The 23,709-nt window shown below is 34.7% G+C and overlaps 1 protein-coding gene across 3 annotated transcripts in view; it reads left to right on the top strand.

The window, feature by feature from the left end:
* Positions 1-23,443, top strand: part of LOC115217009 (calcineurin-binding protein cabin-1) — a 70,936-nt gene extending 47,493 nt beyond the window's left edge. Inside the window, exons 34-43 of one of the 3 annotated variants that reach the window (XM_029786534.2) lie at positions 22-234; positions 857-949; positions 1,543-1,694; positions 2,234-3,245; positions 5,088-5,198; positions 6,235-6,398; positions 8,406-8,640; positions 10,146-10,253; positions 12,940-13,293; positions 23,181-23,443. In XM_029786534.2, the coding sequence (XP_029642394.1) occupies positions 22-234; positions 857-949; positions 1,543-1,694; positions 2,234-3,245; positions 5,088-5,198; positions 6,235-6,398; positions 8,406-8,640; positions 10,146-10,253; positions 12,940-13,293; positions 23,181-23,216 (2,478 nt within the window). In that variant the 3' untranslated portion in view covers positions 23,217-23,443. Of the gene's footprint in view, positions 1-21; positions 235-856; positions 950-1,542; positions 1,695-2,233; positions 3,246-5,087; positions 5,199-6,234; positions 6,399-8,405; positions 8,641-10,145; positions 10,254-12,939; positions 13,294-21,014 lie in introns of all 3 variants that reach the window. The other 2 variants (XM_029786533.2, XM_036507204.1) reach the window with 2 other exon arrangements.
* Positions 23,444-23,709: the final 266 nt, after the last annotated feature.

Raw genomic sequence — 23,709 nt, 5'->3', positions numbered from 1 at the left:
TGTTTCTTTTTTTTTGTTTAGATGCATTGGTTCCCACTCAATGATGAGATGTACCAGATAGCAACAGCTAGCAACAAGGAAATGCTGCTGATTGCGGCCAACTGTTATAAAAAAGCTAGTGAGTGTGAAATGGAGGGAGGTCATAGTGAAGAGTGGTTGTATTACTACATGATGGGTAAAGTGTGTGAAAAGATGAGAAAACCTGCCCATGAGTACCTGGAACACTATAAAGAGGTAAAAGGCATTACAAACATTTCACATAAAAAAAAAAATGTGTGTGTGTGTCTGTGTGTGTGCCCATGCAGGACATGTCTCTGTGGAATGTCCTGCATTTCACTCCTATATCCAGTGCAGTAAGATGCAGAGCATTAAGCTATGGTGTATAGGCCAGTATACAGAATACAAACAGTGTAATAGTATGAGTAAAATACAGAAAATGTTTAGTATTTTATGCTTTATAAAGCATACATGTTTCATCAAACTCACTGCCAAGATTACATAACTGTTTGTTGAATTTACACAAGTATATATATATATATTGAGCACTTGACACCCATCTTTATATTTTTTGCTAAACACTGAAGAGGTGTATTCATAAGATTATATAATGTTTAATAATTGCGTAATCCTGGCACTTAATCTGATGAAACTCGTGTATGTTTTATAAAGCATATGTATGCTACCATTTTAACCTCATAACAGCTGTAAGGATAAGGTACTGTGTGTGTAGCTGAGCAACTATTAACTTTTTACAAAGCTCAGGTGAAATGCACAATGAATGCACACATAATCCTAGCTCCTCTCTCAGCTACCTATTTAATATTTCAACTGATCTCTACTCCTGTTTCAATTCCAGGCTGCTCATCACCTTCATGAAGATTTTGCTGCATATCCTAAGAAGATAAATTATGTGGTTAGCCCACCTCATCTAGCTGTGGAATCACTTGAAGTACGTTGAAGTACATTTACATTTCCTCATGTTTGTTTTTATACACACAATGTTGCTGAATTATCTTTTTTTATTTTGGTCAAGTCATAACAGTTTTTTGTTTAACATTATTATCCAAATTTTAGTATATATGAATCTGGGTGGGTAATTTTCTATTGAGAAATAGCAAATAGCTTTTGTTTTATTTAACACTTAAAACAAGTGAGGTGTTGAACTTATAAAGCTAGATCCTATAAAATGTTTCATGTTTTAAATTTCGCAACATTCTTTAAAATCACTTTACCATTGCAATTTTCTCTGATGTTAAATTCACGTATGAATCATCTGTCAGTAAGATGATTATTATTCTTTTGTGTCTGGGGAGAGTTATTTTCTTTTTGTGCCTTATAATGTAACACACTCACCGGTAAAATTTCCACATTTTTCTTATTTTTATTTTCCTAAAATTTTCGTTGCGTCTTGCAACCTTTTCAGTAGTCTTGACTCTGTCCATTATTATTCTATTTCACTTTTATTTCCAAATGTGGTTCATTAATTTTATTGTATTTTTTCTTAATAATTATTTTCTTTTCTCTTCTCTTTTGCTGTATCAGTTATTCTATCGACAACATGTTGCCATATTAAAAGAACTGCTTTTCAAGAGCGCTGAAGAACTTGATTTAGATTATTTTGAACAATACATGATAGAGGTTGCCAATGGACCATTTGCTAATCAAAGAGAGAAAAGACATCAGCGTCGAGAAAAGTAAGCATCTCTTTGTTTTGACTACAAAATCTTGGTATTTCATATTTAAGTTATGAAGTTGAATAGTTGAGGAAAATTAATATTACATTTGAAGTGTTTAAGAGAGACTAGAAAGAATTAGAGAAGCTAAAAGCTGAACCAAGCAAGCGATTAAGTAACCATTGTCATAGCTCTATTACACAGAGATGATTAGTACAATAACATTTGGGAGTGACTTGTTTAGAAAGGATATGGCCTGGTCAGCCTGTAATGATATGCATATGGTCTGGTCACCAAATCTAAGTAGAGATTTCAAACTCATGAAAACAAGACATTTGTACTCAGAGCCAGAGCCGGTTTCAGCTGGGTTGGTAACAAAAGGGTTAAGATAATAAAATGTTATACGTACTTGAAATATTAGGTTCTGAAACCACTACTCTTCCCAGTGAAGACAAAGAGAGCAACAAAAGAATTTGGAATCTAATATTTGTTAGTGATATTATCATGACATTTGCGTTTATTTTAATAATAATTGGTTTGTTTACTTTTTATTTTTGTAGCAAAGACTCGAATACAAATAATGAAGAAAGTTCTTGTCAAACGCAGTCTTTGTCCAACAACACAAATAGTACTACACGTGGAGCAGCCAATCCTGGGACTTGCCCGTCTTCAATTGGAAGCTCTACGGTCTCAACCAATGTTGGAGCAGTTACAACTTCTTCTACGTCGTCGTCACGTTCAAACCAAGACCATAATTATTTCCGACAGAAAAGCAACGATAGTTCAAGTCTTTCCGCTTTGTCTGACGAGTTGGGAAATACATCAAACAAAGTTAAGATGGTTGAAAGCCTACCCACAAAAACTTCTCCAAAGATTAGCCAAGCAAAATCCGATTGTAAAAGCACCTTATCATCAGTGGCACCAAAAGAGGTTGCTACTATCAAAGATTTGGACCTGCCCCCTCGTTTATCAAAAGTAGATCTCAGTCAGCCCATATTTGGTCTTGAGGACCAGTTTACCACAACGATAGGTGAAGATTATTTAGATGCTGCTATAGATACTGATGCAATGACAAGTCAAGCGCTTGATTCTCTTAATGCACTTTTAGAAGCTGAAAACTTTGATAAACCCAACGATCCACTCAGAATTGATTTTGACCCTGTTGGCCACTCGGAAGGAGAACAGCCGAGCAAGGAGTCATCAGATGTTTGTCAAAATAATTCTAACAAACTAGCTAGCTCTGGTGCTGAGTTACCTCATAATGTGTCTTCTGAGAACAGCTCAGTGAACATCAACTCTAAACACAGTGACGTATCAAAACAAGAGACTGGTAAATCATTGTGTTCAGGGGATGGTCACAGTGAAGTTGGTACCAAGACCGGTACCGAAACATCATCAGCCAATAACTCAGATCATGGACCTGTTGATGATAAGAGATCTAAAACTGAAAAACACAAAAAACTGTTAAACATGGTCATTTCAGCCTTACACATCTGCCTCACTCGCTTCCCTACACATTATAAAGCTCTCTATAGACTTGCTCATCTTCACTTCTACTCACCATTTAACAAGGTATGTCTTATACATATTTTTTTCTCCTGCAATTTAATGAAAATAGAAAGAAACATTTCGTTTTTGGATTTGGTTTGCAAGATTCTTTATATGAATTCGTGTGTTGAAGCATATTCTGTTGTGTCTGGGGAGAGTCATTTTCTTTTTGTGCCTTATAATGTAACACACGCACCAGTAAAATTTCCACTTATTTCTTATTTTTATTTTCCTAAAACAGGTTGCAAGACGCAACAAAAATTTTAGGAAAATAATAGTAAAAAATTAGTGGAAATTTTACCGGTGAGTGTGTTAAATTATAAGGCACAAAAAGAAAATGACTCTCTCCAGACACAACAAAAAGAAACATGTTTGTTGTTATCTTACAGAATTGTTAACGTTTAAAATCTTTCAACCTAATGGAAGGGTGTGTGTGTGTGTAGAAACAGGGCAGTGTGGTTCCAGTTTCAGCCTCAGGCTGACAAGAGCCTTGTAAGTGGATTTGGTTGACAGAAAAATGAAAGAAACCCAACATAAATATATGCATGGGCACATGTGTATTACTGTTACTGATTCCTAGCTTTGATATTGCATTTAAAAAAAAAAATTTTATGAGAGTCGTAAATGAGTGTCACTGTCATACAAGCGGTGTCCTTCATTTCCAATCATCTCTGGAAAACATCTGGTCATGGGAAAATATTACCTGGCTTGCAAGCAGGTGAGGCTTGATGGCAGGTAAGGTATCTGTCTGAGGCAAATCCACTTCACTAAATTCTCTCTGACCTATGCAAGCATGGAAAAGTGGATGTTGAAGCAATGATGAGGATTGTGTGTGTGCACACATGTGTGTTTATATGTGTGTGTGTGTGTGTGCATCTGTTTTTAAAAGTTTGATGTAAATTCTTTTAAGTGTTCTCATTTTTTAAATATTTTTGTTTGTTTTGTGTATGTGACTTATGGAGAATTGCGATTTCTTGCAAAATTTCTGAAACCATTTCAAATTTAACGAGCATAATGTTAATAATGTAAATAAACAGGTGATTGAATGTTATAATGTCAGTAATTGCTGACCCATTCAGTATTTACACAAATAACTTTATTCAGTGGAAAGATGGTTTGTCGTAGTACTTTGGCTGCAAAATTTTACTTTGACCGGGACAAGTTTTTGACCAGTTCAGACACATATTTTTGAATAAGCTAGCAGACATCACAACCATGGAATATATCAAAGCAAGTGATTGTTACTGAGTAACTGATGCAATTCCTGTGTGCATGGTGCCGGAATGGGAAAGGTGACAAATCCTTTCTCTAGAGTGACTAGTGAACTAGTGGAGGTATATGGTGTTGTGGTTATTGTGTTGGACTTGTGATCGTAAGATTGAGGCAGCGAGCTGCCAGAAACGTTAGCACACCAGGTGAAATGCTTAGCGGTATTTCATCTGTCGCTATGTTCTGAGTTCAAATTCCGCCGAGGTCATCTTTGCCTTTCATCCTTTCAGGGTCGATAAATTAAGTACCAGTTATGCGCTGGGGTCAATGTAATCGACTTAATCCCTTTGTCTGTCCTTGTTTGTCCCCTCAATGTTTGGTTCCCTGTGGGGTTATAAAGAAATAAATATAAGTGGTCATAATTCCATTTTATTAATAACTTCTCAATTTGCCTCAGTTCCTATATTTCAAGCACACATGCACAGAACCAAATATATTCCGTTCCCATATTGTAAGGTTTAATATACTTTCTTTAAAAAAAAAAAATAATAATAATAATAATCAAGGTTGACCTAATTTTAAATTTTGCCATCAGATCTACAGCATCTAATATTAATTTTCAAAATCTTTCAAATTGAAATTTCTGTTTGATTTCAGAATATTAACTACACACGTGATATCTTGCTTGGGGTTCCATCTTGGACCCAACTTGATCACCTACCTGCTCCAGGTCTTTTTACAGATCGCAAACATTCCAACTTTTTCCAGGTTTGTATACAATTTCTTGTCTAAAATGACTTTACAGTAAATTTCACGTTTTCTGTTATTTGAGATAATCCAATTTGAAATTTCAGCATGGTGTTATCATGGCACATTTTATTATCTCAGATAGGTACAGACATGGCTATGCAGTTAAGAAGCTAGTGTCCCAATCATGGTGTCTTGGGTTCAGTCCCACTGTGTGGCATCTTGGACAAATGTCTTGTATTATGGCCTTTCGTGTGGATTTGGTAGACAAAATCTGAAAGAAAACCACTGTGTGTGTTTGTGTGTGTGTGTGTGTGTATGTATGTATGTATATATATATGTGTGTTTGTGTGTGTGTGTGTATATATATGTGTGTTTGTGTGTATATATATATATATGTGTGTGTATATATATATATGTGTGTGTGTGTGTTTGTGTGTACCCTTGTCTAGACATCACGTGATGGTTGTAAATGGGTATAATTGTCATTCAAACGTTGTTGTTTGTTTCCAGTCCTCCAGGAAAAGCATGTCTAACTCTGGGGAAAAAATTATCTTGCTTGGAAACAGGTAAGGGTTAGACACAGGAAGGGCATCCTGCCATAGAAAACATCCGTTAATAGATTCCACTTAACCCATGCAATCATGAAAAAGTGAACATTACAATGATGATGATGATGTACCAACATTTTCATTTCCTTTCTTGTTTCAGCTTTTAAAATACATCCCTATGAATTTATATTCTCTTGCATTTTATAAGGGACTGAAAGTTAAATATCTACATTATTTACATTTGATGGATATTTGTCCTCATCTTGTTTGTTGTTAGCTCGTTTTGGCTCATATACCCTCCAGCCTTCATCAGGTGTCTTAGGGAAATTTTGAACTTGGGTTCTCATTCCTAAGGCACCAGCACCCACCTGGGCCATCACAACGTCCACGGGGGTCGAGGGGGAGGGGCGTTAGCACCCACTTTGGGAACCTATGATCTAGATAAAGTTTAATTTTTGTTTCAGAAAATTTAATGGCAATTGTTTCCTTTTTTTTTTTTTTGTCAGGGTGTGTGGCGTATTCCAGTTGAAGAGGTAGACCGTTCTGGTAGTTTCGCTTCACACATGAACCGTTCTGTCAAGTTGCTGTTGGAAGTTCTGCGAGTTCAGTGTGATAACTCGATGCTCTTCCAGCTTCACATTCAGTTAAATCGCACACCGGATGCTGGCAGGTCAGATAAACTTTCAAACTTTTATGCATTTTGCTGTCTTTATTATTTCTACCTTTTTCTTTTTTTTTTCTTTTACTTGTTTCGGTCATTTGACTGCGACCGTGCTGGAGCACCGCCTTTAGTTGAGCAAATCGACCCCATGATTTATTCTTTTATTTAATTTGTTTCAGTCATTTGACTGCAGCCATGCTGGAGCACCGCATTTAGTCAAGCAAATCGACCCCAGGAATTGTTCTTTGTAAGCTTAGTACTTATTCTATCGGTCTCTTTTGCCGAACCACTAAGTTACGGGGACGTAAACACACTAGCATCGGTTGTCAAGTGATGTTGGGGGGACAAACATACACACACACATAAATACACTTATATACATATATATATATATATATATATATATATATATATATATATATATATATGTATGTATGTATGCACACACAATGGGCTTCTTTCAGTTTCTGTCTACCAAATCCATTCACAAGTCTTAGGTCAGCCCGAGGCTATAGTAGAAAACACTTGCCCAAGGTGCCATGCAGCTGGACTGAACCTGGAACCATGTGGTTGGTAAGCAAGCTACTTACCACACAGCCACTCCTGTGCCCATCTAAAAATTCAAATAACTTTTTAACCGAATAGGTTGTTAGCTTTTGATCTTAAATCAGCTTCGTTATTTTTTTTTTTAATTTCTTAATTTTTTTAAAAACCCTGATTGCATTTACACTTCATTGATTACACATTTAGATCACTTTCCAAATTGATAAATTATATATCCATTATTTGCAGTTGAGGCAGTATTTGATTAAAATAGCCAAATAGCCATCTGTATTTATTATTGGTACCATGAAAAAGAGCTGATTTATCTGACTATTTCCTTTTCTCAAATTGTGAACAATTTTAACTTTTCATAATATCATGGTGAGTGGTATCATGGCCAATCATCATCATCATCCAGTGTTTTAAATCTGGGTTTTGACCATGTTTACAGGGGTGGCCAAATCTAACTCCTATATCATACTAAATGTAAATACACTGTTGGTAGGCCAGTTACTGTAGTATTTGTCCAGAGATAACATCTTATGGACTTGCTGTGTGAAAAATGAAATAAGTATTGGGAAGAGACAAAAATTCATCCCAGTAGAGGCCAGCAAGAATACCAGCTGCATTTCAAGCCATACCTGCCATAGTAAAGACTCAAAGAGCTGAAATGTATCTGCATTCTCTCTGGTTTCTTATTTCCTTATTGCCCACAAGGGGCTAAACATAGAGGGGACAAACAAGGACAGAAAAAGAGATTAAGTCAATTACATTGGCCACAGTGCATAACTGGTACTTAATTTATCGACCCTGAAAGGATGAAAGGCAAAGTCGGCCTCGGCAGAATTTTAACTCAGAAAGTAACGGCAGACAAAATACCTATTTCTTTACTACCCACAAGGGGACAAACAAGGACAGACAAACAAATTAAGTTGATTATATCGACTCCAGTGTGTAACTGGTACTTAATTTATTGACCCCGAAAGGATGAAAGGCAAAGTCGACCTCGGCGAAATTTGAACTCAGAACATAGCTGCAGAAGAAATACCGATAAGCATAACGTTTCTGCCAGCTCTCACTGGTTTCTACTGGGATGAATTTTCATCTATCACTGATATTTATAGTGTTTTTAACAAAGCATGTTCATAATAGATGTTATCTCAGGATAAATACCCCAGTAACTGACCTATCAACAGTGTATATACATTAAGTATGATACATAAATGTCTGTTTTTTTTTTGTTTTTTTTTTTACAAGGGAAGAGTCACAAAAAGACAAATTAATATTTTTATGACAGTAATCTGTTTCAATGATATTTTACCAGTTCTCTTAAAGGTGTATGGTGTGAGGAGCAGCTGGAAAGTATTGTTGGTCAACTGTTTTCCATGTTTCTGGTTAAAGTTACTGATTTATCACAGTATTACAACGATCAATGAAGATAATTTCTGTTTACCAAAACTTCTCCAATTTCAGGAAATACCTCCGTGATGCTGAGCGTGTCTGTTTGTCCCAGTTGGCCTATGAGTATGCTCTTGACACTGTAGAATTACAACTAGAAGATGTGCTGGAGAGCGATACTGAACGGCAGATTAAATTTCTCTTGGAAGTCTACAAAATTTGGTGTCATGGCGTCAATAAAGTATACTTGCATGTGGAGAGAACTAACGATATTTTCCTTGATGTGTTCCGTGTCATTATGAAGAATGCGGTTGGTATTCTAGATATTATAGCCTTTTCTTTTTTCTTTTTTTTTTTGATATCTCTTTTACTCTTTTACTTGTTTCAGTCATTTGACTGTGGCCATGCTGGAGCACTGCCTTTGGTTGAGCAAATCGACCCCTGGACTTATTCTTTGTAAGCCTAGTACTTATTCTATCGGTCTCTTTTGCCGAACCGCTGAGTTACGGGGACGTAAACACACCAGCATCGGTTGTCAAACGATGTTGGGAGGACACACAGACACACAAACATACACACACATACATATATATATATGACGGGCTTCTTTCAGTTTCTATCTACCAAATCCACTCACAAGGCTTTGGTTGGCCCGAGGCTATAGTAGTTTGGTTGACCCAAGGCTATAGTAGAAGACACTTGCCCAAGGTACCACGCAATGGGACTGAACCCGGAACCATGTGATTCGTAAGCAAGCTACTTACCACACAGCCACTCCTATGCCTATATATCAATTTAAACCAAAAAATTAGATTCAAGTTCACTTCCGAATCAAAATTGTGCACAGTTCAGTGGCTAGTGTGTCAGGTTCGCAATCATGAGGTGGTAAGTTCAATTCCTAGACTGGGCTGTGTGTTGTGTTCTTGAGCAAGACACTTTATTTCACATTGCTCCATTTCACTCAGCTGTAGAAATGAGTTGCAGCGTCACTGGTGCCAAGTTGTATCGGCCCCTTTGCCTTTCCCTTGGGTAACATCAGTGGCATGGTGATAGGAGGCCGGTATGCATGGGTGACTGCTGGTCTTCCATAAAACAAACTTGCCCAGATATGTGCCTCAGAGGGTAACTTTCTAGGTGCAATCTCACGGTCACTCATGACCAAAAGGGGGTCGTTACCCTGTCAAATCCATGAATTTTGGTAGGTTTTGTTATTATGTGACCCTTGAATCTAATGGTCTGAGGAGTCGTTGGTCATTTATCTTAAGTCTTTCTCTACAGTTGGCAGAAACTTCTGATAGTAGGCATCATTGGTTATAAGGCTTCTACTGGCCACTCACTGGCTCACTATGTAGTTTACATAGTTGAAGAAAATGAAGTACAAACTGCACTAGTAATGAGTAGGCTGCTTGGTGGTTTTAGTTTTCATATTTTTTGTCAAATACTGAAATATAAACATTCAATATTCCTCAGTTTGTAATACTTTTTCAAGTTACATTTTACATAAATTATATTCAAAAACTGAAATTGGAATTTTGTTGTATCTTGGGAGGGTCAGCACACCAATAATTAACAGACACTGGTTCTGTTTTACCTTTTTTTTTTTGTCAGTTGATTAACTATTTAACAAATTAGCTAAATGATTGATTAATCAGTTTAAATTTATCAGTCCTTCTGTTGCCATTCATGATGCCACCAGTTGACAAATAGAAAATAAAGAAGGGAAATAGAACCGATGCATGTGTTTATTGGCACAATGACCCTCCCAAAACGCAACAAAATTGAAATTTTACTCCACTTTTTTAATTTTTCCTTTAGATCCCAATCAAATCAACCACTGTCGAACAATTAGAACAGGCCATCAGGTTTTGTCAGCAACAGTTGTCATTCAACAAACTAAACCCAATAACATACCAACCCTCACTGGTAACTACTAATTTCATTTTCTCAATTTTATTTTCATCGAACAAACTTTTAACCCTTTTGGTACCAACCCACCCAAGACCACCCCTAGTTCTATGATACAGACTTTCTGCTGTAAGAGAATATAAATTAAAACCATCCATCAAAGTTTCATGTGAAATCCTGTTTCAAACACCAGTTTGATAATGACGTATTTTATTAAATTATTTGTTATTTTCAAAATTAATTGAAATGAAAACCTTATATTTCGATAAAAATCTGGTAACAAAAGGACTAAAATGTATTACACTATTAGCTAGAGAAGAATTTTTTGTTTAATTATTCCTGTATAGGTTTTTAGTTTTCAACAGGGCAATTATTATATTATTTATATTTTCATTGTAGAAGTGTTAAGGACAAAAGTAAATTTTTTTAGAGTTGATTGAGAATCTGTTTTTAAATTTAATATTGAATTAATAAATTAAATTTTAAATGAAAGATTGTAATCTTTGATTTAAAATTTAATTTGTAATATGGAGATTTTCATTCAATTTCCATTATTGTTCAGAGAATATAAATTCAAGATAAATTCATATTTGAGGAATTTTATGGTAATATTTTTTTTTTTCTGCTTTGAGTCTATTTTATTAGATATATTTAAATTTATTATCAAACAAGTTAGCTATAGCTACACTCTATGTAAATTATTATTTTTCCCATGCATTAACAGGTGAGGGTTAATGATAGGAAGGGTGTCTTAGAAAATCTGCCTTAATAAATTCCATCTAACCCATGCAGGCATGGAAAGTAGAGGTTAAAATGATGATTTCTTATGGAAATTGATTTTGTCTAAAATACTTGATACACTGTACATTGTAAAACACACTATTTAGAACTGTCTTCAGCTTCATTTGTCGCTACATGAAATGAGACTTCTTGCATAAAATGCAAAAGCATAGCAGGTCACCCTACGATCCAAGGTAAGCAAGGCCTGCCGTATTTGAAGAGACCTGTTGAGTCAAGTACATCAACATCAAAATAAAAATCAAATGGAAATTGTAGTTGTGATACCTGTGCTGGTGGCATGTGAAAAGCACCATCTGAACGTGGCCGATGCTAGCATTGCCTTGACTGGCTTCTGTGCCGGTAGCACGTAAAAAGCACCAACCAATCGTGGTCGCTGCCAGCCTCCCCTGGCACCTGTGCCGGTGGCATGTAAAAAACACCCACTACACTCACAGAGTGGTTGGCATTAGGAAGGGCATCCAGCTGTAGAAACACTGCCAGATCAGATTGGAACTTCGTGCAGCCTCCTGGCTTTCCAGACCCCGGTCGAACCATCCAACTCATGCTAGCATGGAAAACGGACGCTAAACGATGATGATGATAATGATGAAGAAGACTTCAATTCTCAATTAGTGTCATTAAAAACTTTAGTCTTGGGTGATTTCTGGTTCTCAACAAAGATGACGACAGATGAAGTTCCTGCTTTCTATCAATAGAAAAGATCTGATTAACAGCCTGTATAGCTTAATTCTTAAGGTCCCTCAAAACTTGCTGTTCAGTCTCTACTTGTTGTGCCCTCCTTTCATGTTTCTGGCTTTGGGCCAAATATGTAGGCACTGTTTCCATTCCCATAATCCTTAGTTCTCAATTCTATTTTACCCTTGTATCTTATTTTTCATCCCCAGCCTCGCCTGGCACCTGTGCAGGTGGCACGTAAAAAGCACCCACTACACTCACGGAGTGGTTGGCATTAGGAAGGGCATCCAGCTGTAGAAACATTGCCAGATAAGACTGGAGCCTGGTGCAGCCTTTTGGCTTCCCAGATCCCCGGTCGAACCGTCCAACCCATGCTAGCATGGAGAACGGACGTTAAACGATGATGATCATCATCATCATTAAACATCCATCTTCCATGCTAGCATGGGTTGAACAGTTCAACACGACCTGACAAGTTGTAGGACTGCATTATGCTTTAAAGGCTGCTCTTGGCATGATTTCTGTAGCTGGATGTCCTTCCTAATGCCAGCCACTTTCTGAGTGTACTGTTTGCTTTTTTGCGTGACACCAGCATCAGTGGAGTCACCACAACTCTAGAGAGTCCCCTTAACTGAGGCAAAGTTTAGCCGTGTATTTATATGTGTGATATATTACATGTGTATGTTTATATACCCACAAGTACACATGCCCAGGAACCTATTTTGAAAAATTGATTATTGAAGATTTTAGGTATTTTTTTTTCTTTAGTACAACATTTGTAATTTTATGAAATAAATATTTTGTGTTAAAATAATTTGAGCTTGGAAAATTGATGTTAATTTTTAGACTCAAAGCAGAATTAACACTTAAAATTAAGGAAAAGAAAGTACACACTATACAAAGCCACAAATGGTTTTGACCTATTATTTCCTTAGTTAAAATTAATTTCTACTAATTAAACCGATTATATTTTAGGTAATTAAAATTTTCATGTGTTTCCGAAACCTTTTTATTACATTTTTTAAAACAGTGTGCCATAGTTGACTTTGCCTTTGAACCTTCTGAGGGTGATAAAAAAAATAAAGTACCAGTCATGTACTTGGGGTCGATATAATCGATTTATAATATCTCTTTAACCCTTGAACTGAGGTTTCGTGCCTGTTAGAAATCAATATTTCTGAAACAGCAGAACTGGCTTCTTGTATTGTTTCCTACTTTCTGTCTACAGATTCTGAATGATTATCAACGGCAGCATAGCCATCACCATCAGATGGCCAGTGGTGGTGGTCAGATGGTGGCCGGCTCCTCTTCCTCCTCCTCATCGTCTGGACACTCTCCCGGCATACCGAACATTGGCCTAAACAAAATGGCAGTGAACAGCGGCAGTGGACTGAGCAGTGGTCACAGTAAGGCATGTGATGTGGTCATAGTGTCCGAGTATGGTACTATGCAGACCCACCATCGAAACCGTCAACTAGAGCCTGGGGAAATTTTGGGCTGCCATCATCCCACCACTGTCACTATGACTAATGATGACAAACTCTCGATTTCACCACCAGAGAAACTCACCTCTGATGTTCAGGTGCGTTCTGCATTTCATCCTTCCCCAACTACACCTTTCTCTTCTACTGTCCACAACAGTAGCAGTAGTAGTAATAGATATATTTGCTAACGGGCTTTATTTTTTTCTTTTTTTTTTTTTTTACTTTTTCGGGTTTTCTTTCTTTCTTTCTTTCTTTTTTTTTTATCCTCTTGTAAGTTCTTTGCTTCCTTGCTGGTTCCACTTTGTAATTAGGGCATAATTTCACATTAAGTTATCCCTGCCTCCATCACCACACCTCCTCTCCCATCTATAGCATATGTCCGGACTTGAATAAGAATATCTTTTTAATCATCATCATTATTATTATTATTATTATCATCTAAAGCAGTGAGCTGGCAGAATCGTGAGCACATCGGACCAAATGCTTCTCGGCATTTCTTCTGGTTCTTTACATTCTGAGTTCAAATATCTCTGAGGTCAACTTTGTCTTTCATATCTTCTCAGGGTTGATAAAATTAGTACCGGTTGAACGCTGGGGGGTTGATGTGATCAACTAGTCCTTCCCTCCCCAAAATTTCAGGCTTTCGCCAACCATAGAAAAAAATTATTATTATTGTTATTATTATTATTATTATTACTTGGATCCAGATCTTCTTATGTTTGTCTATAGTGGTACACAGAATACCCTGTTTGTGCTCTGTCAGTAATTTTGATGGTTAGGGTGGGGAGCTGGGATAAAAAAAAGTTTATTTCCTTTGTCCATAAAATGTGTTGATTACGATATTTTGAAACTGTTTTCATTAATAATTTGAGAAATTCTTCTTGTTGTTGACATGCTTGTTCGTTATTAGGAAAAATTACAGACTAGTGAGTGTTTTCTCTTCAGAAAAAAAAATTTATATTTTAAAATGTATATTTTCAGAAGCTATGGTCCCTTCTAAAATATACCATCTCAAAGATGGTACTTAAAACAGCGCTTCTTCCAAACACTATTGTATCTCTCTCTATCCCCCTCTCTTGCCACTTATCTCTCTCTCTTTCCCTCCACCTCTCCCTTTTTCTCCTCCACCTCTCCCTTTTTCCCTCCACCTCTCCCTTTTTCCCTCCAATTCTCTCTCTTTCCCTCCACTTCTCTCTTTCCCTCCACTTCTCTCTTTCCCTCCACTTCTCTCTTTCCCTCCACTTCTCTCTCTTTACCTCCACTTCTCTCTCTTTACCTCCACTTCTCCCTCTTTCCCTCCACCTCTCCCTCTTTCTTTCCACCTCTCTTTTTTTCTTCTCCATTTCTCTTCCCTCCACCTCTCTCTCTCTTTCCTTCCACCTCTCTTTTTCTCCTCCATTTCTCTCTCTCTTTCCCTCCACCTCTCTCTTTTCCCTCCACCTCTCTCTTTTCCCTCCACCTCTCTCTCTTTCCCTCCACCTCTCTCTCTCTTTTCCTTCCACCTCCATCTTTCCCTCCGCCTCTCTCCCTTCTCAAATTTTATTTGTTGAAATTTTTTATAAACCAACCCCCCCTAAAACCCCACTCCATTTCCCCAACACTACACCTACTGTGATATGTATAGAAATACATCTTATACAAATATACCAAGTATATTAAACTTCAACAATTGTTCAGTTCCTTTTCAAACTATTTCTGCAATCTTCCTGATGCACATTTGACATTTCTAGCATCACAGAAACAAAAACTTTATTTTTTGACAAATTTTCTAATTGTTTTAAACACAATTAAAAAAGAAAAAAAGTTTAGATAATGTTAATTTGACCTTTTCAACATTCATAATACTATTACACTACTTACGTTGCTGTATTCATTTCTTTATTATTATTTTTAATGCTAAAACGATGAATAGATAAAATTCAACAACCTGAGGGATTTAGCGAGGACTTTATACCACCACACACACACACGTCTTTAATGTTATCTAAACCCTTTGCTTGTCTTGCGTATCACAACACGTATTCCCCTGGCATCATGTGTGATACACATTCCCAGTTATTTTTCTTCAATCACCAGAATAACTCGGGGGCTTATGAAAGGAAAACTTTATATTACTCAGAATATATGAATTAAGGGCCAATTAAAACTCTGAAAAACGAGCATGGACATTTAGAACAAGCTTATGAAAATGCTTTGAACAAGCAAAGGGTTAAAACTGGTTTGAAGAGAAAATAAATAATTAAATTTGACAGCTAAAGAATTAAAATGTATCTAAATTATCATTCTCTACCAGATAAATTTTAATTAGTTCTATAAATTTAGAACTTTATTGATATTTCTGGCAGGTTTTAAAGACTTGAGATTTATTCATTGAAGTGAATAAAAAATTAAATTCGAAATTATAATTTTTCTGTCCAATAAAACCTTGGAATCAAAAATTAAATTCGAAATTATAATTTTTCTGTCCAATAAAACTTTGTCTGGAAATTATATTGAAGTGATTCAAGTTTATCCGAACAGATTGCTTAAATTTTTGTTTCTTTCTCTCAGCCAATGGTTTTTAAACCTTAACTGTGGCTATACTGGAACAGAACATTTTTATATTTTCATAACATACACATAAAATTCAGACCTTCCTTTCCTTGTTTCTGAGAAACTTTGGATCTGGTTTGATTTCATTAATTTTAGTGATACTAGACTTAAAATTAGTAAGTTTCAGTGAATACTATACATTTTCAATTTGATCCCTATAGTGGGGACTTTCACTGTTAATTGTTCTAATAAACAACACTATGAAACAGGCCCCCTCTTTATGGCTTATAATACTTTCTCCCACCACATAGCTTTATGTTACATACTCTGTGCAATAATGAGAAAGAATACTTATATTGTGTTACCTATCGTTTATACCAAATTTGTTGATACTAAAACACGTTATAGATTATACAATTGTTTTTTGACTATATTAATCAGGCCTTTCCAACCCTTTTTTTTTCTCTCTCTCCTTATATATATATATAATTAGTGATTTTGTTTTCTCGTGAAATGTTTAAAATTTTATCTGAAAGAAAAAAAAGAAATATCTATTTTCTGTTAATTTGTAAATCTCAGATTGTTAAATCAAATTTATGATTCAAAACCTATTGTTTTCTCTCCTGTATGAATTGGATTTCTTCCATGGTTTGTTCTCCGCCCCTCCCCTTGTTTGCTCTGTTAATTTGCTGTCCGTTATATAACTTCAACAACTTTAGATTTCTTTCCCCACCAGCAGCGATTCTCTCAACATTTTCTCATTGTTCCTGTTGTTGTCGTTAATGTTTCCGTTCCTGTTATCCTATTACCAAAGGTTCATAAACATGTATTTGATAATCATCGTTCTTTTAGATTGTGTTCCTTTTTGAAACATGTTTGGTTGCGAATAAGCGTTTTCCTTACAACACCTTATAAAACTCTACTGTGATATTGTTAGCTTTAGGCTAAAAGTATTTTTCTGAGACTGTTTATGGTTTATTCCTTTGCAACTTAACATTCTAGCCAAAAGTGTTGTGCAATGTTCAGCTTTACTGTCGGGTTTCTATTATAATCTGTATACACTCTCTGATATATACACTCATACACACACATATATATATATATGAGGGTGAGTCAAAAAGTAATGTCATTTTGTTTAGGACAGGTATAATCACCAACACAGGAACATGTATCATACACCAAAATGAAGCTGGTCCTCTGTGGATCACATCCCTACTTCTCAACATAGTCACCGTTTCTCTCAATAGCAATGTTCCACCTTCGAATGAGAGCATGTATCCCTGTCCTGTAAAATTCTGTTGACTGTTCTTTGAGCCACTTTTTCACTACCTCCATACTCACCAGATTTGGTGCCTTCAGACTATCATCTCTTCGGCACCACGAAAGAGGGTTTGAGAGGCAAACATTATTCCAGTGATGAGGAAGTGAAAACTGTAGTGAAGAAGTGGCTCAAAGAACAGCCAACAGAATTTTACAGGGCAGGGATACATGCTCTCATTCGAAGGTGGAACATTGCTATTGAAAGAAACTGTGACTATGTTGAGAAGTAGGGATGTGATCCACAGAGGACCAGCTTCATTTTGATGTATGATACATGTTCCTGTGTTGGTAATTATTCCTGTCCTAAACAAAATGGCATTACTTTTTGACTCACCCACATATATATATGTATATGTGTGTGTGTGTATATGTATATATATGTATATATACGCTCCTCCCTTACAACTGTCATTAAGTTTCATTTCTTAAGCAGTTTTGTTTAAAGTGCCTGAATGTTAACTACCTTTTGTCTTTCATGCTTTCAATGTAAGATGTACGGATTATTCTACACGTCTTTCTTTCTTTTTCTAAAAAAATAATAAAACCCTAAAACTAACTTCAGTTCACAAATGAAATCAGTTCTTAACAAAAAACCGTTACGAGTAAAATGCTTTTCATTTTGAATAATTAACAAAAAGCTGTGTTTGCTGGTTTTAGGTTTGATAAAACTAGTTTAGTTGTCAGTTGTGATTTTAACTTCATCTTTCTACATTTGGAGTTCAAACTCCACCATCATAATAGCGGCGCACCGTTTCTTTCGTTGCTGATATTTGGATACCTATTTTTGTTAAGGAAGTTTCCCTAGAATCTGCTTAGTCCTAAAGCCCCTTCATTTTCATGTTTCTCAAAAAAAGAGAAAATTTCATTAACAAAAAATAAAATGAAATTTGATATTTTTTTATCTCTCGGTGAAATAAAATATATTTGCTGCAGCTTCTCTCTCGTATTTTTCATTCTTATCTATCTGTGTGTGTGTGTGTGTGTGTGTGTGTGTGCATACACTTGCACACTGCATGTATTCGCAGATGGGTGTCTGTCAGTGTATGGGTGCGTGGGAATATGTTTGTGTATTGCCATAACTCTCTTAATTTTACCTTTCTCTGTACATATTTGCAAATATTGTAGCGTCAAACCAACTGCAATCTTATATCTACTACTACTACTACTACTACCATCTCTAGTCTCCACTCTAATTCAACTTTGATTTTCAAAATTTTGTTGAAATTCTGAAAATCTCTGTTGATTCTGTGTATATTTATTCTTCCACCAAATGTTAAATATAGGGTTGATTTAGACAAACGTTTTAAGCTAATTTTTGCTCTTATCATTTTTAATTATTTTTTTTTATTATTTCCGTTTTACTCTCTCTGTCTCTCTCTCTCTCTCTTTTTCTCTCTGTTTCTGCACTACCTGTAGACATTGCTTATTTCTCTGTGACCACTGCAAAACAAACTTCCACCCATTTACATCAGTTCAAATCTTGTCTAATGTATGTTTTATTGCTGTTGTCCACTCTGCACTTCTGTTTAACCCTTCAGCATTTAAACCGGCCATATTGGGCCTCTCACACCTACCCTACCATGTCACTTTAAAAATCAAACAAACACAGCATCAAAATCTCGAAGCTACGAGATAATCCAAGATTAATTCAAAACAATGCGAATGAACAAGCATTACGTTTGACAGAGTTAATCCGAACGCTAAAAGGGTTAAACCATTCTCATCGTAAACAGCAGAGTGAAAGTGAAAGTAATTCATGCATTAGCTTGGTGGTAGCTAAAATGGGTTTAAACAATATTTGAAGGATTATAAATGGCTCAGTTCTCAATTGTTTGATGGCATTACAGAAAAATATGCAATGACCACCGGCCGTGCTGATTATATTTTTTATTTCCTTGTTTTTATAGACTTCATAATTTTAAATATTATCCTCTACTGATACAACTTGTTATAGTATGTTTTCATGAATCTCTTCCCTGTTCTTTGACTGTAATTCCATTCCAATAAATATTTTGAAAACCAGTCATACTGACATCTTTCCTTCTCTATGGTTTTCATTGATAAAAGATTTTTTTTTTTCGTTTTTTCTTAAACAAATTTGTTGAATTTCTTTTTTTAACTTTAGACATACATAGTTTGTTTTTATTTATATTTCATTTTTTTTTTTTTACTTTATAATCAACATTCATGCAAATATAAAATTATTTCATAAATCTAACTAAAGTGTGAAAAGTATTCTCTCCCCCTCCCCTCAAATCATAACTTAATTAAGTTAGCAGTTTTACAATTAAACAAAGAATAACCATCATAAGGTCTATATTATAAAGTATCATTTTAGGCTCATATTATAAACAGCTTAAATCAGGCATCTGAATTAATTAGTTTTGTCTTGAATATGTTTTCTTTAGCTATGCTTACGGCTTATGTCTGTGTGAACCCACTTCACTAGCTCTCCTGCAAAATCAACCCCTAACAAAAATTTGTTAATTTTACAGGATTAAATCAACATGTAAGATAGAGGAAATGTTTGAGATATTAAGGAGTGATGAATTAGTGAATCTAGAGTATTTGGGATGGTTACTGATCAAGACTTTTTTGAAATGGGATCTTTCTGGGAATAAAACAGTCTGCAAGGAATGCTATGTAGTGAGAATGTGTTAGAGATTAGCCCAGCTTGCACATTAATCAGCTGTGAGGAGACATCTCTCTGTATAGAAATGGATGTCTATAGCAAGTTCTACCCATAGAAAAGATTTGATCTCTCAGCACCTCAGGCTCATAAAATACTTGCTACCTACAGTATACAAACATATATCTGTGTAGAAATCAGAATACTGAAGCAAGCATGGAAAACTAGAAATATAAGTACATGTATGTGTGTACATTTGGGTAGACTAGCTGGTTGTTCTCTGTGCAACACTTAATGAAGTTGAACAAGCAACTGTCTTTAACATATATATATATATATATATTATATATATATATATATATATATAACAAAATAGCTTACCTAAGGATGGCACAGTGCATCTTGGAAGATAAGTCTATAAACATGCATACACCTTTTATATATATATATGTGTGTGTATGTTTGAATGTATAAACCTTTTGATATATGTATATCTCTTCTTTTTTTCCTTCTCTTTCTCCATCTTGGAATATTTTTCTCTCTCCTTTTCTACACACACACACACATAGTTCTTTATAATTCTTTTCTCATTTTTTTTTGCTCTTACAATTGTCATTTCTTCTGTTGTGCTTTTAGCATCATCTCATTCCTTAATTCTTTGTTAATTAGATTTTTAATTTGTTATTTTATTAAAAATTAAAATTAACTTATTTAGGAATATGTTGGCAATTATGAAAAGATAAACCCCAATTTACATTTTACATTTCATTTGTTAATTAATCTTCACTCATTGTCGTTAATTAATTTTCTCTCTTTTCCAAATCACAGAAACATGCTTTTAATTCAGAACCATTTGGCTTAGTTTAGTGCTTTGACATCTCATTTAATTACTCCAATTATATTCGTTTCCACTGAGTTAATTAATAGACGTTTGTTTTGGACATATAAAGTTTTCCTTAATGTATATTAATAATTTTATATATGTCATCAATGTTTATTTACTTAAAACTTAGTAAAAAAAAAAATTTTTATCATTTTTATATATATAAACATTTTCTTTAAAATTTTAAGGGGTCTTTTAAGAATTGATTATTTTTGTTTCCATGTTCTTTATTTTTTTTTTTTACATTAACTAAAATGTATTTTTTGTACTTAAGTTTCTAAGTAAGTGTAACTTAACTATTTTCTATAAATGCGAGTGTGTATGTTTGTGTACAAAGTAGATACTGACTTGTCTCTACCCAAGCATTGTCAGTGAGCAAAGCTAGTCCATTACTGGCTCAACTGGTGACTTGGATTTTAAGTCAAGTCTAACCCAGCTCCTCATTATTTCTGCAGGCTAAAATGTCTTCTGTGGAACCAATAGATCTGACAGGCGGAAGCAGGGATCTGATAGCCATTTCAAACAGTGGACCCCTGTCCAGAACATTGTCTACGCCTGCCATGTTGGGCATGGCTGGGCCACCATTGGGAGGGGACCCTACAGGAGCAGATATGTCTGGGCTGGACCCTCGCAAACTCATCAAACCTTGTACAGTGAAATTGGCAGCCATACCCCGTAGTCTGATGCACTCCAACAGTCTGACCATCAAACCATCACCCTCGACAGAAGACATCAAGCAAAGACTAAAGACTGTCTTGCTGAACCAATCTCGGCAGTCTTTCGACGGCCGACTTCACCAATCCGCTTCGGAACCCTCTTCACCCTCAACACATGCACCCGATACTTTGATGACCCACAGTCATTAAGTTTTGTATATACATCTTCTCTTTTTTTTTTTTTTAATTTTTTTTTTACCAGCTGATAAACGAAATAAAATATGAATTTTTACCTCAAGAATTCTTTTACTGTGTGTGTATGTGTACCTGAAATATGTTAGATATATGTCAAACCTTTTTATAAATTATTCTGTTCAACAGACAGCTATATAGAAATTTTCTATACTTCATATGCTTCTCTTTCTACAGACACATGTTATGGATTTATTGGATTTTTTTTTTTTATATAAATAATTACAGTTAATTAATGACATTGACGTTCGTTACAGTTTTCAGAAAATAAATTATTTTGGATATGTGAACTTTGTCAGCAGTAACTTTGGTACATTCAAGTTGTCGTTAGGAACCCAATGAAATTATTACCTAATTAACATAGCAATAATCCTTAACCGTTTACTAAACTAGAAATAATTTTATTCTAATAAAGTTGATTCTTTGTTTTATCAACTGTAACTTATGTACATTGGGGCAATCCTTTAGGATTCATTCACAATGCCACAATTCTTTTGCTTTGAACCAAATCACTTCCATCAGCTTCACATTCCATACTTCAAACTCCATCCATCATTAAGCATCCTGTTTTCTGTTTATAAATTCTCTTAAAATGCCTTAACTTTTGAAATATCTTTCCAAAATTTCACACCATGTTGACTAACATTTTAGTTTTTAAACCAAATAACACTATTTATTTATTTATTTATTTATCTTAATCATTTTTTTTTTATCAAAGTGTTTAAGTTTATGCTTTTGAAGTGATGAAATATTTAGAAATTAAGCACCTATTGTTTGTCTTTCTTCTGTTAAATCGTGTTGCTAATATTCTAAATATTTTACTTAAGTCTTTTGTTATCACTGATGGCAGACTGTTCACTCATACAGTTTAGTTTTGCGAACTCTTTCTTTCAGAAAAAAAAAAGCATTTTAGTGAGTATTCCTTATTTTGATATTGGAAAATTGAACAAATAAACATAAGGGGGAAAGAGAAAAAGGGTAGAAATAGACCAAATTTTTATGGCTAAATTTGCCTATAGAATTTTAAATTCTTTTCAAAATTTAATGAAAAAATTGAAAAAAAATTAGATGATTTTATAAAATGCTTATATTTAATTTATATGAATATAAATTATATATAATGCAAACATTACATACTTGTTAACAAATTATGCGACATTGAAATAATTTTAAATTATTAAATTTATTTCTCATTATTTTTATAATTATGGTTTATAATTATCTAATATAGCAATATCTAGCTTTGGAACATTTTCTCAAAATGTTTCTGTGGAACATTTTCTTAAGCAAGAAAAAACTTAGAAAATAAATTAGCAAATTACATAACTTGCCAGATTTTAATCCCAAAGATTATAAGGGCTCTGAGATTAAAGCAGGGAGATATTACATGAAAGTTCATGGTCCAGGCACTAACTATAGATATTGTGTTGCAAACCTGAGAAAACTGTAGGTTTTCTAAGCTTCTACTGTTACTCATAGTTCAATGGTTGGTAGTTGAGTATAGGGCATCTAGTTACTAAAACAACCTTTGTTTCAATATTTTGTTTAATGTCTAAATTTGTAATAAAAAAAAAAAAGGGAAAAGAAAAAAAAGAAAGCCTTCCACTCTTGCTAGCATGGGGATAATGAGTGTAAGATGGAAAAAGACAAAAAAAAAAAAAATCTAACGGTGACTTCATAATGTTTCTACTCATACTTAAAAATATCTTTCAGATGAAAAATGTCCACAAGAATTTTTATTATTATTGAGACTGCTTAAAGTATAAAGTAACCATTATAAATGAGAAAACGGTGGACTGGTGACACAAATGAAATCTTCGGTACTATTACATTTCATTTGAAATGATTTTGCTCTCTCTCTTTCGGGGAAATCGTAAGCTTTACAAATACCAGTTTCCTCTGTCGTCCCAATCATTATAATTTTCAAAAATTGTTTAACCTATTTCTCATTATTCAAATAAAAGTCAAAATCCTGAGCTGTTTGTTGCAGACTTCTTTGTTCAGTTGAAGAATAAGAACCACTAAAAAAATGTAAGAAACCTTTTTGAAAAATGACAATTATTAATAATTATTATATAACTTATGCTAACATTTTAAAATATCAGTATACATAACTGAAGCTGTATTTGATTAAAATAACCATCCATGTGCCACACTTAAAGTATATACACAGTCGATAGCCTGTTACTTCAGTATTTGTCATGAGATACTATCTCCTGTGGACTTGTGTGTTAAAAACACA

This window comes from Octopus sinensis, linkage group LG11 (genome assembly GCF_006345805.1).
Source record: "Octopus sinensis linkage group LG11, ASM634580v1, whole genome shotgun sequence".
Taxonomy (NCBI): domain Eukaryota; kingdom Metazoa; phylum Mollusca; class Cephalopoda; order Octopoda; family Octopodidae; genus Octopus; species Octopus sinensis.
This window is presented reverse-complemented; position numbering and strand designations above follow the sequence as displayed.